Source organism: Chelon labrosus (genome assembly GCF_963514085.1).
Source record: "Chelon labrosus genome assembly, chromosome: 9".
Taxonomy (NCBI): domain Eukaryota; kingdom Metazoa; phylum Chordata; class Actinopteri; order Mugiliformes; family Mugilidae; genus Chelon; species Chelon labrosus.
This window is the reverse complement of record NC_140359.1, coordinates 5172213-5188990: the sequence shown is the minus strand read 5'-3', so window position 1 is coordinate 5188990 and position 16778 is coordinate 5172213. Positions and strand designations below refer to the sequence as shown.

At 42.0% G+C, this 16778-nt stretch overlaps 1 protein-coding gene across 1 annotated transcript in view; it reads right to left on the bottom strand.

The window, feature by feature from the left end:
- Positions 1 to 5346: 5346 nt before the first annotated feature.
- Positions 5347 to 16778, bottom strand: part of loxl2b (lysyl oxidase-like 2b) — a 36111-nt gene continuing 24679 nt past the window's right edge. The window contains exons 7-14 of the mRNA XM_084552180.1: positions 15707 to 15858; positions 13918 to 14085; positions 11202 to 11367; positions 10622 to 10862; positions 9820 to 9935; positions 9327 to 9463; positions 9111 to 9222; positions 5347 to 8244 (exon numbers count right to left, since the gene is read on the bottom strand). Of these exons, the coding sequence (XP_084408306.1) occupies positions 8174 to 8244; positions 9111 to 9222; positions 9327 to 9463; positions 9820 to 9935; positions 10622 to 10862; positions 11202 to 11367; positions 13918 to 14085; positions 15707 to 15858 (1163 nt within the window). The 3' untranslated portion in view covers positions 5347 to 8173. The remainder of the gene's footprint in view (positions 8245 to 9110; positions 9223 to 9326; positions 9464 to 9819; positions 9936 to 10621; positions 10863 to 11201; positions 11368 to 13917; positions 14086 to 15706; positions 15859 to 16778) is intronic.

The window sequence follows — 16778 nt, the reverse complement described above, 5'->3', positions numbered from 1 at the left end:
TTACAGCCTACTGCTGCGTTGTTACAATTACTGCATTCCTCTTAATGCTGGCATTGATGTCTCCTTGGCGTTACTTTTATTCTTACACGGTTTGTGTGTTCCACCTCATTAATGCCTTTGTTTTTTTATTTGATTCTAAAACCCATAAAAGTCTCAGCAAACAGAACCTGGAGAACAGTAGGACACTGCTTTTTGTTTTTTGTTTTTCTGGCCAGCAGAATCCTGACGGCTTGACAGTCAGTTGTCAACGTTCCTCATGAAGTCTTCTTCCCTTCTGCAGGACACAAATCAAGTCCTCTGCTGATGTATAATATGATGTACATTCCCAGGGCTTTTTTCTCATCTGTGTTTTTTGGCATGTCGACAGTGAAACTCCAAGGAGGTCGATAAATCACCCCTGGAAATGATTTATATTACGAGGAATATACAGTTTTTATAATTACTCTCATACATTCACTGCAATAAACTGTGGTCTTCAGCTGTTTATATGCAAAGATTGAGTGAGCCTGGGTAACACTTTGTTACTTTCCTGAGATTGGAAAGCAAACCAGGAAGGAAGGAAGGAAGGGGACTTTCTGTTTTCTGAGGACCGCAAACACAGAAAACCTGATCACAGCTCTCAGTGGATTTGATATTTCTCAGATGTCTGGTTTGAGGAGTGACCCTCTGGTTACTATACAAGATCCTTGCTTTTTAATTTCTGCCTTAATAATTAATAGAGACCAATTTACATTATTCCATATCCCAAAGTCTGATTAAAAGTAAAAAAGAAACAAACACTGAAGGGTTTATAACAGACTATAGCTTTCCAATTCAGATGTGCCCTTGTAACTGGTATTTGATTTAACTGATTGCTTTTAGCTTGATGTTTATTTCATTAAGCTCTTCAACCATTCAATAGTTACTGCTTAGAAAAAGTAATGGAAAGACTCGTAGCTACACCCTGGACAGGTCTCCAGTCTGTCTCAGGGCTAACACAAAGAGACAGACAACCATTCACACTCACACGCACACCTACGGCCAATTCTGACTCACCAGTGAACCTAACCAGCATGTCTTTGGACAGTGGGAGGAAGCCGGAGGAGTTGGATCCTCCTACCGTCCAGTTTCCAACTGCAGCACAACAGATTACCCAAACCCAGAAATGTCTGGCTTCTCTCCTACAGAGAGATCAGCCCTTATTTCAAGAGTGCATAAAGATTTGAGGCAGCCTGGGTTCTAAACTACACTGACAGTGACAACTGTAATTTATCAATTTTATGGTTTGTTGGATGTACTCTGGCAGAAAAAGCATAATTGGACTGTAAACATCCCTCCCCTCAACCAGTAGGCTTTGAAACAAGATCTGTCTGTGGCAGACGAGGAAACAAGCTGGTTTGATATGTTGATGCTCCGTTCTATTGTTTCAGTGAAGCAGCTTTCGCCCACAGTGCTTGTGTGGCTTTTCTTCCCACAGTGCAGTAACGCAAAAATCATGCAGGTTAGATGAATCAGAAAATACAAAATACAAATGACCTGTCTGACTGGCTCAGAGACAGGATGCATGCTGGGAGAGATTTAGAGATTTTAGAGAATTTATTCATTGGTCACAAAATGCAGCGACTGTAAGTCACCTCCACTGCAGCCAGCGAAACAGTGTAATGTGTGGTTCAGTCCACACGAGGTCAGTGTTGTACCACTGAACATATGTATCTCCACCGTTATCTAGGACAGAGGTCATGTCCTTTGCATTTTCTTTTCTGACAAATGTGGAAACCTAAAGAGCAGTTTGTATTTTATAATTTGCACTCATGAGTAGAATATCTGTGAAGTGATGCCTGCAGTCTATTAAAATTCTTTTGACTGCCCTGCCCCCTACTTCTCTTTCTGCTTTGGCTCAGCTAGCTGCTCCCCCCACGCCTCCCCCCAGCAACACCAGAATAGCACCTCACCCTTACCATCACCCCCGACCTTTCACAGTCACTGCTGCAGACAAGTGACTTGTAGCCACCCCTCACACCACCACCATCACTCTGTCCCAGCAAAGCAGCCGGCCCAGACGGAGTGTCCCTGCGATTACTTAGGGCCTGTGCTTCTGAGCTGGCGGAGCCCCTTCAGCATGTATTTAACCTGAGCCTGCATCTTAGGAGGGTCCCCCTGCAGTGGAAGACATCATGCATCATCCCTGTTCCCAAGAAATTACACCCGAGGGAGATGAACGACTTCAGACGGGTTGCCCTGACATCCAGCATCACAAAGACCATGGAGCGACTGCTGCATCATCACATCAGGCCCCAGGTACGCCACGCTCTCGACCCACTGCAGTTTGCGCACCAGGAAAAGGTGGGGGTGGAGGACGCCATCCTCTACCTGCTCCTACGGACTCTCACACTTGGACAAGGGGAATGCTGCTGTGAGGATCATGTTTTTTGACTTTTCCAGCGCATTCAACACCACCTGCTGCTGAGAGACAAGCTAATAGAGATGGGAGAGGATTCACAACTGTGGACAATCTCCCTGGGAGACCTCAGTATGTCAGGTTGGGGAACAGCAAGTCCGGGACTATCGTCAGCATCACTGGAGCGCGACTGGGGACTGTTCTCTCCCCTATCCTATTCACTCTGTACACCTCAGACTTCAAATACAATACAGAGTCATGTCATATCCAGAAGTTCTAAGATGACACTGCAGTTGTGGGGTGTATCAGGGATGGACAAGAACAGGAGCACAAGAATCTAGTGAACAACTTCGTATCATGGTGCAGAGGGAATCACCTTCAGATCACTACAGCTAAAACCAAGGAGATGGTAGTGGATTTCCAGAGGTCCAGCCATCAACGGGGAGTGTGTAGAGGTGGTTCAGACCTATAATACTGGACTGGTCAGCTAACATAGACTCAGTATATGAAAAAGATCAGAGCCATCTCTATTTCCTCAGGAGGCTAAGGTTGTTTAATATCTGCCAGAAGCTGCTGGACATGTTCTAGCAGACTTTCGTTGCCAGTGTCCTCTTCTACGCTGTGGTGTGCTGGGGAACGTTGCGCCTGGACAAACTGATACAGAAGGCTATACATTAGATATATATTTATATATATACCGGACAACATTATTTTTAACTCACTCGTTCACCCGGAGGTTCACATCACTGAGATTTGATCCCTGAAAACTGCCGTACTTGCCGCACTTGTCATGTGCTGCATGTATCCTGATGCTGCTGCTGTGCCAAGAAAATGTACCAGTTTAGCCAGCCACAGTCCTGATTACACGGTGAGCAGAACATTTATTTTGACCCAATGACAAATTTAAATCAAAGACTTTTAATGTGACATTTTTTCTCTTATTTTTTTACATTTAAGCATTAAATCTAGGAATGTCATCACCAGTGAGTATACCCTGATAACCACCTTAACCTTTTTTTCATAATTACATTGTCTTTTATTTTAATTAGGAGACAGTTTAATTTTTTTTTTTTAAATAAGGACATACTGTTCTGAGTGATACCCTAATGAGTTCTTTTACAGTCCACTGTGGTGCCAGGAGCTTTCAGGGACACTTTTATTAGTAGAGAGAAAAGGAACCTATGCCAGTGAACAGAGGATAGCGCTCAAGCAGGTGAGCTATAATAGATGGTTTTATAACCAACACTACATGTAAGTCAGCACTTAAGATTTACCACAAGGTAGCTATAAATGTTCCACTGTTAGAGGCTAGCTTTATGTTCTTTGCTGTGATGTCCTGGGGAGGAGGCATTGGGACTTATGGAGACAGTAAACTATTCTGAGGATGCCTGCTCTGCGGTGTTGGTGCAGAGGTGAGGCAGTTAAGGAGCACGTTCATCCACAGCCTCATTCAGCCATGAAGCCTTTAGATGCATAGATCTACAAAACCTTCTACCATTACCTCCAGCCTCCCCTGACTCACCTCCAAACATACACCACTCACAGTCATATTATCTTCCACATACAGTTGAAACCAGATGTTTACATAGACTGTGTTAAAAGACACATAAACCTTTTTACCACACTGTCTGAAGTTAAATCAGACTAAACCTCTCGTGTTTTAGGTAAGTTAGGATTATTAAAATTATTTCTATTTGTTAAATGCCACAATAATGAGAGAGAGAATGTGTTAGAGAATTTTTTGTTACTTTCTTCAAAGTCAGAAGTTTACATACATTTCCTTGGTATTTGGTAGCATTACTGTACTGTATAACTGTATAACTTGGGTCAAACGCTTTGGGTAATAGTCTGCTGGAATTCTGGTCCATTCCTCCTGACAGAACTTGTGTAACTGAGTCAGGGTTGTAGGCCGCCTCGCTTGCACACGCCTTTTCAGATCTGCCCATAAATTTTCTATGGGATTGAGATCGGGGCTTTGTGATGGCCACTCCAAAACATTGATATTGTTGTCCTTAAGCCACTTTGTAACTACTTTGGCAGTATACTTAGGGTCATTGTCCATTTGGAAGACCCATTTGCGCCCAAGCTTTAACTTCCTGGCTGATGTCTTGAGATGTTGCTTCAATATTTCAACATAATGTTCTTTCCTCATGATGCCGTCTATTTTATGAAGTGTACCAGTTCCTCCTGCGGCAAAACAGCCCCACAACATGATGCTACCACCCCCATACTTCACAGTTGGGATGGTGTTCTCAGGCTTACAAGCTTCACCCTTTTTCCTCCAAATGTAACGATGGTCATTATGGCCAAAACAGTTCCACTTTAGTTTCATCAGATCACAGGACATGTCTCCAAAAATTAAGATATTTGTCCCTGTGTGTATTTGCAAACTGTAATCTGGCTTTTTTATGTTGCTTTTGGAGTAATGGCTTCTTCCTCGCTGAGTGGCCTTTCAGTCCATGTCGGTACCGGACTCGTTTCACTGTGGACAATGACACTCTCTTACCAGCTTCAGCCATCATCTTGACACATGATGGCTGGACATTCCCATGGTGTCTATACTTGCGTATAATTGTTTGAACAGATGAACGTGGCACCTTCAAGCAAGCTGGAAATTGTACCCAAGGATGAACCAGACTTGTGGAGCACCACAATTCTCTTCCTGATATCTTGGCTGATTTCTTTTGATTTTCCCATGATGTGAAATAAGGAAGCAGTGTGTTTGAGGTGTAGCCTTAAAATACATCCACAGGTGTGCCTCCAATTAAGTCAAAAGTTGTCTGTTAACCTGTCAGAAGCTTCCAAAGCCATGACATCATCATCAGGGCTTTCCTTCATTGTTTAAAGACATAGTGATCTTTGTGTATGTAAACTTCTGACTTTGAAGAACGTAATAAAAAAATTCTCTAAGAAATTCTCTCTCTCATTATTGTGGCATTTAGCAAATAGAAATAATTTTAGTAATCCTAACTGACCTAAAACAGGAGAGGTGTAGTCTGATTTAACTTCAGACAGTGAGGAAAAAAGGTTTATGTGTCTTTTAACACAGTGTATGTAAACATCTGATTTCAACTGTATGTGTATTTGTATGTATATATCAATGTCACACACATTGCTCATGTACAGACTCTGCTCTAATACATAAGCACCTAAGAATGACACCTATGAGAAGGGTAAAATCCCGGAAGACTGAACGGATGAGATGTGGATCAAGGGACACAAACATGAAGAATGGGGAACCGCAAAATTTTGGTTGCTCCGTAACTCGTGAATTTATTATAGTTTAACACACAAAGCACATTGTCTTGTACGCTCAGTTCAAGTATACTGTTAGTATACATAATGTAGCTGTTCAACATGTACTGTACCCTCAGAAAACAGAGGACCAGTTTGATAGCACCATTAAAAAAAGTACAATAAAACAGGATTCACACACATTATTGTACACACTTACTTTTTGAAAACAACGGAATAAATGTGTAAAAACCTGACTTCAAAAACAGAAGGTTACTCGTGTCTTTTTTTTAAATCATGGGTGTCTGTCCACCACAAGATGTAAATTAGTTATATTTTCTTGTAAAGGCAACATATGAAGCAATGAGAGGCAATGACTGAGGCCTTCCTTTGTTTGACTGCATGCCACTGCAGACCAAGTCCTGCTGGAAGAACTGAAAAAACTATTAAAAGCATTACTATTCTTATTAAATTATATTATATTACGGAGGAGAAAAGTCAGAAATGGTAGATGTATGGTGTAGCAAGCAGTGTACCCACAGAAAGTAGTTTGTAAGCAGTAGTGTGTGAGTTGTGCTACAGCTCCCTCCTTGCAGCCCTGGTGGTTGGTAGCTCATTCTGCTAATGTAATGGTACTGATTTGAAGTCCAAAGGGTCCAAACACCACTGACATGGGCTAGCGCTAGTTCATCACTCCAGATTCGATCTGTATTCTCTTTACAGTTCTGGTTACAGTAGCTCTCCAAGCTAATACAGTTGCTACGATTGCACAAATGATAGGTTAGCAAAGTTGTTAGCTTGGCTTGGGGCCTGACAGGATAATAAGATCACTAATACACAGTTGAACAGCATGACTTTTGTGAAACTGTCTGCAAACCAGTTTGTGGAGCTGCTAACTTGAACACAGGAGGTTAATTTAAAAAGGATGGCACATCACAGAGAATTAGCAACAGTGGCTTCCTCCACTTTAGAGCCTCCAGCTCCTCACCCACTCTCAGTCATCAGCACCATCAAGTAGTCAATGGTGCAAATTTGGCAGTGCAGTGCAAATTCACCATTTCAAGTCTTAAGTTAATGCAACTTATTGGCCGCCGTCTTACTTTCAGTCAGACTGATGTCGCTGGAATGAATTGAGATTTATCAGTTTTAGATATGCTGGTGTGGCCAGGCGCCATAACTATGGCGTTTCCCTGTTTCATTCGCTCACAATTCAGTCTCATTTCAGTTTGACATTTGGGCAAGCGTATTGGTGCAGAGGGTTTATTACAGCTCACATGAAAAAAATAAAAATAAAAATAAAAATAAAAAAAATAAAAAATAAAATGACATTACATATAAAAAGTAACTTACACCAGGCTGAAAACAAGTGTTTCACTGCCCTTTAGCAGGGTGTGGTGACAGGTGTGCTCTGTTGCACCTGAAGCTACAACCAAGTGATGGAGTAGACCTCTTGCGCTGCAGCAGGTGAAGGAGTTAAACAAGCAGACAGCAGCACACACAAGATTTCAAATGGGTGTGAAGTTGCCCTTCAAAGACAGTAGGTGTAACGTATGTAATAGTAGAGGGAAAGAAAAGGAACATGAGGTCCCACATTAGCTTCAGATGTAAAAAGTCCTACATATCATAAACAGGAAAGATAATATTGATTTAAATGAGATCGGTTCCAACACACTTTCACAACACCAACTACCCCAAAGACTTGTAGTGCAGCTCTTTGAAATGTGACGACAGTCTGGTCCATTCTGAGCAGATTTCCTTTTTTGTTATTGTTGTTTTAAGGCCTTCTGACATTTTAAGGCCCTTCTGCACTTCAGCATGTCATGTTTAGATTGGTCTTGCAGCTGAACAAGGCAATTGTGCTGTTTGGTGTGAGATGTTGCATAAACCTTGATGACCGTACGAAGTCTTAGCTTAAATAACAGATATGCTTTAAAAAAATGTGAAAAAAATGTTTAACTTTAGTCAGTCTTGACTTCAGTGTGTAAAAGGTACTTTATGAAACTGTTGAATACTGGCATGTATATTCACACACAGGCTACAGACCATTCCTGTCACTCCCAAGGCAGCCAAAGTCTCCAGGGGGAGGTATGAACAAAGAACAACAACAGAAAACTGCAGCGGGGTTCTGTTAAAGCGCTGCATTTCAAGGAGGACACATTCTCTACGACATTCCCCGATGTTGCACCTTGTGCAAAACACCTCCCTCTAACCTGCAGGTTTATGTCATCATTCATTAAAAAGAAAAAATAAGGTTTTGCAGTCACAGGTCACGCAGAGAGCTTCACTGTTCTCTTGATCTTAGCCAGAGAGGTTGGAAGTGTTGGCAAAGCTGTAGCTGCCTCTGTTTGCACAGGAGGGGGAATCAAATATTCTTTGAAAAGAGGCAGGTGGTGGGTCAAAGGAAGCTGCTGCCTCACTGATGAAGGGAACATGAAAAGAGATGGTTTCAACAGGGCACGGCTGGCAGGAGGAATCCAGCACGGATGGAGACGTGTAGTGGTTGGTGGGCTTCAGATGATGCTGAAGGGAACGGCCGGTCGACTCCACTCCTCTGCCTCGTCTTTACCTGTGGGTCACCTGGTTGTTGAGGAGGCCTGGGAACGTCTGTTCTGTTTCGGTGCTTAATGAGCCACCTAGAGGAGCAGCAGCAGAGACAAACGATTAAATGGTAAATGGTAAATGGCCTTGCTTTTATATAGCGCTTTTCTACCTATTGGTACTCAAAGCGCTTTACAGTCACAGACACATCTACCCATTCGCTCACACAAGCACACACACATTCACACACCAGAGCCACGCACTGGGAGCAACTGGGGGTTCAGTGTCTTGCTCAAGGACACTTCGGCATGTGGCACATTCCGGGGATCGAACCGCTAACCCTCTGGTTCGTGGACAACCCGCTCTACCTACTGAGCCACAGCCGCCTACCACCTACAAACTTTGTCCTTTCACGTCTGACACCAGGAGTTTCATTCACTGTCAGCGTCAAGCATGAGACATGTAGGAGAAGTGAGGGATTTTCGATTAAGTGTCCAGACACGCCTTCAGTTAGTATAATGAGTACGATTCTCAAAAAGGGGTGCTTCTGCCCCACTGGGTACTTTGACTGTTTGCAAAGTTACACAAAAAAACATCTGTAGCGAGTCAGCTGGAACTGTGGTGACTGAGTGAGCATGAAAACTACCGTTAGCTGAGTAGTGATTCAACAGCAAAAATAATGGATGAACATTTGCAAAAGCTTAAAGTAACACATAGTTTAAAATAAAAATAGTAAATAGTATAGCTTAAAGTAATGGATTAAATCCTTAACTAAAGGAAAGGCAAAAGTAATAATCAGAAAAAGCAATTAATACATTGTTTAAACTGCTATGGAGAGATATATGTTGCATTTCTTGCAACAACTGTCTTTAACAGTAAGTAACATTTTAATTATGTTACTACTGATTTAATGAGATGTATTTTGTGTTCGAAATTCAAAGTCTTATGTCATTAACATTACCATTATGGCAGCTGTACATCCACACACGATGGCCGTCATATCGACATCTGCATTTCATGATGTTGTTGGTGTAGTCTGACTCTGGAACTTCATAGTTTGGATTGATCACGATCTGTAAGAGGGAGGGCATGAATGAGGTGGAGACGAAGGCAGCAGAGTGAAGAACAGATGACTCTCGACGCAAAACAAAGAGCAGCGGCACGTGGGAAACGTCACCTGGAAAATGTAATCCCCGGGTTTGAGATCGCTGATGTCAATCCACTGGCAGTCGATGTCGTGCCTGTAGGTATCCCAGCAGCCCACGGTGATACCCTGCTCTCCAAAGTTGGCACATTCGTACCTCTTTTCGATACCTGCAATAATAAAATAGCATAAAAATAAGCGATGTTAAAGTTGCATTAGTTGATATTTTATGTCTGCCACTAGAGGGCAGCAGAACAAGCAACATTTACTCACCATGTACTTGTTACCATCAATTTAGTCACTTAGTCACAAATATAGTTGATAGCTCCTTATATAGTTGATAATCTAATACCTTAAGTGACTCCTTTTGTATTACTCACACTTCTTTGATCTACCATTTAAATAGGAACATTGTTCAGAGCAGCTTTAAAAGCCCTGTCTAGACAATATGAAAAAAGAGAGTTTCTGTAAAGTAAAGGTTTTCCACGACTTGAAACCGAAGTATAAGTCCCATTGTGTTTCTTACCTTCGTCGCACTCCGAGTCCTCCAGGCAGAAACTTGCTTTGTGTCCTTCTGCCACTTTGGTCCCATTGAGGGTGAACAGGTCGTACAGCGTGAACACCTCCATGCTGTGATAATGCCTACACGTGGAGAGCAGTTGGTTAGTTTAGCAAACCAACTCAGGCTAAAAGGCACTGCGCTTGCTGTGGTCTTCTGTAGCTCTCAAGCGCATACAATGTTTCATTTAAAAATACAAGGTAGTTTTTATCTCTCATTATACAGTCAGTTAGAGGACAGCAGAGCATATGGAAGTCTACGTGAGATGTGTCTTTCTTGTTTTTTTTTTTTTTATTTCGTAAACACATTTAAGTTTGGTAAGAAGAAGGAGATAAGATACTGCCTTGAGCAGATTTTTATAACTTTGGAGAAAGTAGCCTGGTACCTGTTCCAATCTTTGAGCTAAGCTAGGCCAATGGACTTGTGGCTCCAGCTCCATAAGCTGAGCAACACACAAAGATTCATAGCTCTGGAGCAGCATCCAATTAACTTTTTGCAGTGAAATAATTCTGTTGGATGCATGTTACTGAAAAGGAGATGACATTTGGGAGTCATTCCTTAACATCCTTAATGTTAGGAGATGAGAAACTTGAGGGAGATCCAAGCAGCTAATTAAAGTTTCTGCAGCCCTCAGTCTTCAGTGTCATCATAGGCGCAACATTTATGAGGAGGCACACACGCTATGAAATTTTCTTAAGCCTGCCGCTATAGATTTATTATGAAGGATGAAATATGATATGAAACTGTGCTTGCACTCTGTAACACTGACCTGTGACAGTCGTGCCACACCCAGGAGTTCCTGCTGGCTTTAGGCCGGAAGTCTGACTGGCCGTTGTTGTGAATCTGGGAGGAGAAGCGCAGCAGGCGGCGGTAAGAGTTGGCCGGCACCTGGCCGGAGTTGGAGGCCAGGCAGTTCTCCTCAAAGGCACACTGCAGCATGAACATGGGCCGGTCTTCCATGTAGGTGGTCTGCTCCACCACCTGAGGGTTCAGCACCAGGTCAGGAGCCGCTGCGGGCAAAGGAAGAGAGGAAAAAACATACACAGATGAGCAGACGGAGACAAAACTTATGGACAAAATGTCAATTCAGGACAGGTATATGAGTTTCTGTAAAGCAAACATTTCTCTAAGACAAAGTTTCTCCAGATGCAGACATACTTCTAGTTGTTGAATTAGTGAAAAGATAAAGAGCTTTTTAGAGTATGAACTGATAAAGTGAGTAACAAAAGTTTAAGTCAGAGTCTCATGAAGAGGTGAAACGTCAGTTACAGTTACAGGATCATAAAGAGCAGTAGGCAGAACTCCATGGCTGTCACACTTTCAGCACCGTGTGAATTTCTCTGTCTTACTTTCAGAGCAGGAGACTCCGGCGGCGTTGCGTCCGCCTCCTTTGGAGCAGCTCAGGTGGTCTCCATGGTGCAGGCAGTGGGACAGAGACATCTCGGTTCCAGAGCAGCGAACGCCACTCATGGCCACAGCGTCTGCGCTCACCTGCCCAGGCCAATACCACGTCTCCTGTGGACAGGTTCACAACTGATGTGTAGGTGACATCCACAAACCCCTGATATAACGCATTATAACTGCATTTAAATTATTGCTTTCGATGCACTGCCTGATTACAGATGTGTGTGTGCTGATAAAGAAGTTGTGGAAATGTTGCATGACAAAGAAAGATTAAATAAGGACTGTTTTAAGCTGCTGATGTGAATGAAAGAATGTAGTTACCCACTTTGGCCACTAGATGGTGCACCCAATCTTTGCATAGCATCGTGGATGTTGACATTAAATCACACTGATGATGGGACATCAAACAGATAATCTTTTCAGAGTGGCAACTTAAACTGCCAAATAAGAGCTCTGCGGATTATATGCCTATACCTCTAATCACGTAAAAGAATGTGTAATGATGCTGGCAGATGGAAACCAGGCCCTAATGTAACACTGTAATGTAATAAATGGACTCCTATTACAGCTAACTGTCCTCTCCCATGTATAATCACACAGCTCTTCATTTCACAGATTTCAAAGGGCTGTTAGAAAGAATCCTCCCCACCTCAGCCGCTGCTTCTATTACTGTGGTGCACTGTGGACTGTGTTTTGAGTCGCCCTGCTCATGTACACTGTTCTTCTATGTGTCAGCAGTTTTCAGCAGAGGGCGGTTGGTCATTTTTAGCAGTCCCATACACACGGAAAAGTAGAAGACCGTGGGATGTGCAGGAGTATGTAACTCATACTGAATTTACTCATAATTCATCAAATTACAGCCTAATAATTAAATTTTATTTATGTATATATTTTTTTTGTACATAACGAATTAGAAATGGAGAAAAAAGATTAAAGTATAGTTACTTTCAGACTTCTAATTAAATCTGGTTGCATCATTTTCAGCCTACTCCAAAGCAGTAAATCATTATTACACAAATTAATTTTAATGTTGAATATTCAAGATGAGACACATTATGCATCTAAGCTAAACATTTCTAATACCTGCTGTGTAATGCTGTCTGCAGTTCGTATTGTCAAAGAATTACACAATTACGAGTTTCATTTCCATATTAATGTGCATAAATCATGTTTGCACAGTTTGTAATTTAGTTCTCAAGTCTGGGTTGGCATGTGGAAACAAAACCGAAATGTCCATTTTCAGTTCCTGCAACACCAGCGCTCAACTTGGGAGAAATAAAAGGCAGGTGCACATTAAGCCTTGAAAGTTTGCGGTTATGCAAAACCATTTCTTCTCAGATGACAGTCTTTTCTAGCAAAACTTTCCTTTCAGCTGCTGAGATTCAAGAGATCTATCTTAAAAACGCTGAAACCCATTAATAGTCTGTGCAGAGAAAGTTCCATTCATTACCTTTACAGACAGGGTGACTAAAAAGCTGTGGGATTGTATTTGAAAGTCAAATAATCTGCTTTCCCGTGACCACAGGAACAGCAAAATGAAAAAGGGAAACTCAGAGTTTTGAGAGTCTTCAAGAAGCTCATAATCTACACCAAAGAACAGCTAGCTGACTGTTAACGGGTTACTAATGGATGTTGGCAGTAATTTAACCTCACAGGCGGCAAATAAAGACGCGTTTTCAAGGGACTTTCATTGTGGCTGGCAGATAGTAGCATTGCTAAATATATAAGGGTAAATTGTAAATACACATGCACACAGGTAACACTTGACTTTACAAGTCCTGCACGTACGGATGCTTCCTATAAAACTAACTAGAAAAGTTGAAACTTAAAAAATAAGGAAGAAATTAATATAACTAACTGCAAGCAAGCCATTTGGCATTAATTAACAGAGAGCCTGGGGCAATGTTAAATCTGTAGGTTTACAGTTTAGTTTTGTTCCACTTAAAGGTTTGAATAACCTAGAGTGGCTTTTAGTCACGGCACAGCAGGTCAGATGAACAAAACCATCAATAGAGACTCAGAGGGAATTTTCAATAATGAGTCTTTAGTGAATGTATATAACAAAACCGTTTTGTTCCAAAGAAATGAGCAGCTTCTCGTGGACTCAACAGAAAGCGTGCACTAATGGAGCATAGTGTTAGTCAAACTCTGCTCACAATCCCAGCTACAACAAATGCTAGTAAATCTATTAGCCAACTCTCTATTCTGTATCGGGCGGGTCTGAGAGCATCAGCCAAGTTCCTACATGGAAGGGCAGGGAGGTGTGCTCTCCCTGTCTGGGGCTTTCCATGTGGACATGTGAAATGGCAGGGAGATCCCAGAACAGAGCCATAGCACCAAAAATAAATTATTGAAAATACAAATGAAGTTTCTTTGTCTAAAGTGGTCCTGACTAAATTCTGTCTTTAATCCTTGTACAAATTACGTAGCTCTCGGCAGGTACCCTCCCATGGGGTTGTATTGCCTGGAACACACCTCAGGTCCTCACCTCAAAGGCATTTTTGGAAATACCATGACCTGGATGACTGACAACCTTCACATTCACCTCATGAAATAATCACCACGTGTTGCTTTTGTTCCTAATATTCAGAAACGTATTCTAAACATGTGAACTGCTCCGCTGAGGCTGATTTCCGCCACTCCGGCTGCTGTGACTCATACCTGGAAGGCGTTGCTGGCGAAGCCCAGGCCCAGCTGTCTGCAGACCACCATGGCCTCCATGGTTCCCCAGCCCTCACCGCACACCGTCCCCCACACCAGAGAGCCGTTTCTCTCCACCAGCACCTCAACGCGGCCTTCATAGGGGTTGCGACCTCCACTCAGTCTCAGCTATGGGCATAAAGGAAACAAAAACACGGCTGACATAAGAATCAGTGATGTCTGACTTGACAGCTGCTCACAGTTTTGGTGCACGTTGCTGTTATAAGATCAAAAGCATGAAAATAATGGTTATATTTTTATTGTACGTAATGCACGTGCATTTAAGTAAACTATTTAGATTGTTTAATGCTTTGTATTCCTCAAAATAGCTTTGATGGCAGTTTTGTGCACTCTTGGCAACATCTTAACCAGCTTCATGTAAATGTTATCAAATAGCATGCGTCAGAAGTTATTTTTTGCCTTCCTGATGTGTCTGAGACACTCAGCTGTGCTGTGTCAGGGTTTGTATACAGTGAAGAGCCCATTCAGCTGATATTTTAAATTCATGTCATGGCAAGAACTGCTAAACTAAGTGAAGATGAATAGAAGGAAAACCAAGAATTGTCTTAGCTGCAGAGAGCAAATTCAGAACAGTTGCCAATTTAAGAAATCAACAATCGAGTGTGCCTCAGTGAAGTCACGTGTAGGCATCCCAGAGTTCAAGCAGCAGACTCATCTCACCATCAGCTGTTGGAGGAGACTGTGTGAATCATATCTTTATAGTCAGACTGCTGAGGGAGAGCCAGTCTAAAAGAACAGCCTGGGCCAAGAAACAAAAGGAATGTACATTATACCAGTGAGAATCTCCGCTTGGTCTGAGGAATCCAAATTCGAGACCTTTGTTTAATTGTATGTACAATTCAGAGAACGGACATGTAAGTCCTGCCATGAAGCATGGAGGTGGAGCTTTTTTCGTGGGGATGCTTTGCCGCTGACTCTGTTGGCCATATGTTCCAAATTCAAGGCAACCATTCACCAGCGTGGCTACCACAGCACCCCATCTGGTTTGAGCTTAGTGAGACTGCAACAGTATGATAAATAAAACATCACCTCCCGGCTCTGTAAGCGCTGTTTGACCAAGAAGCAGAGTGATGGGACGCTAAATCAGCTGACCTGGACCTCCACAATCGCCTGCCCTATAAGCACAACTGAGACTGACTGGGACTGGTGGTTGGGAGTTGAACCACAGAGTGAAGGGAATGCAGTCAACAAGTGTTCAGCATATGTGGGAACAGCTTCAAAACTGTCTGAGAAAAGCTGGTTGAGAAAAGGAAATCTAAAATCTAAAACTATCTAAAATCTAAACTATGTTTTAATTTTTAGATGACTACATAATTCCATATACGTAATTGAAGAGTGTCTTCAGTTTTGTTCTGTAAATAGAAAAATGTGTCATAACTTTTGACTGGAACTGGATAGTTATTTAAAATAATATAAAAAGACATGTGTATAGGATGTGCCAAATGTCTTCACCTACAGTACTGCATATGAACCTTAAATAGTCTCTGGAAAGCCATGTATTTGCATGAATGACCAGGAAAGACAAATTAGCACAAACCTCTTCTAAACATGTACAAGCTGCATGATATGAAAGTCACAATATAGGCGCGCAGGCTATTTGTGGTCATGATGATGTATTGTAAAATTAACTGGTGTGCTTGGTCTGCAGGACAGACTGCTACATAATGCATTTTGATCATGTTTCCAGCAGCAGCTCTTGCGTTTGACTGAAACAGGTTTGTAGACTGACCCTCTCCTGGAAGCCCATAGCAGGGACGTTACATCTGACAGCTGCATCCTCCTCATGGCTGCAACCAAGAGCCTCCTTGTTGAACGTACACTCAGTTATGGACTTCTCAAATCCGGAGCACACCACCTCATTCATATGCACTGGGCCCATACCTGGAAAATACAGAAAGAAGCTGATTTATTTTTTTTTTAATCCTACTGAAAATAAGAAAGGAAAGGAAATGGCAAAACAGAAAAGAAAATGGAAGTCTTGACTTCAGTTTGTTTAAAATACAGCTCTGATAGAAAATCCAAAACAATCTCAAACTATATCCCAGAGTCTTCAAGCTAAAATCGGTTGTTTGGTTCCTTCAAAGTTTAAAGATCTGCCAAACAGCGCCTGACTCATGACATTCAAAATAGTAACATTTATTTGTTGAGAAACGGATTGAGAAAAAGTGCATCAAAACTAGCTTTAATGAGACGTGTCTATAACTATAACTATATGGCATACTGAACATGTTGGACATTGTTAAGAAAAATTCATATCCAACTATTTAATCTGAAAGTCAGGACAAAAAAACAAATGCTGAAGTCCAATGTACCATGAAAGAATTTTGGAGCCATCAGGGCTCTTTCTCAAGTTGGCTGTCCAACCAAACTGAACAAAGAACTGGAGTGACTTTGATCGGTGAGATAACCAAGAACCTTGCAGTCACTCTAACAGAGCTTCAGATGTCCTCTGCAGAAATGTGGGAAGCAGTGAGTGAAAAGCATCTCAGCCCACTTAGAGTTTACTAAATGGCTTTTAAAGGACCCTGAGAGCATGGAGAAAGCACTATGTTTTTGGAGAACAAATTATCTGATGTTTGTAGCAGTAAAGCATGGTGGTGGCAGCATCATGCTGGGCGGGGGGAGCAGCACAGAGAAAGGAGACATATCTTCATCTGTTTCTCATTTTACTATCCTGTGCTGTTACTGTTTCTTTTCATTATCATTTCCATGTGACTTGTATTGCACAAGGGGTGATTTGGAAAAAGAAGATTCCTACCGTTTCAACATTTTCCATGTCTAACATGACTGGAACCTGCAGA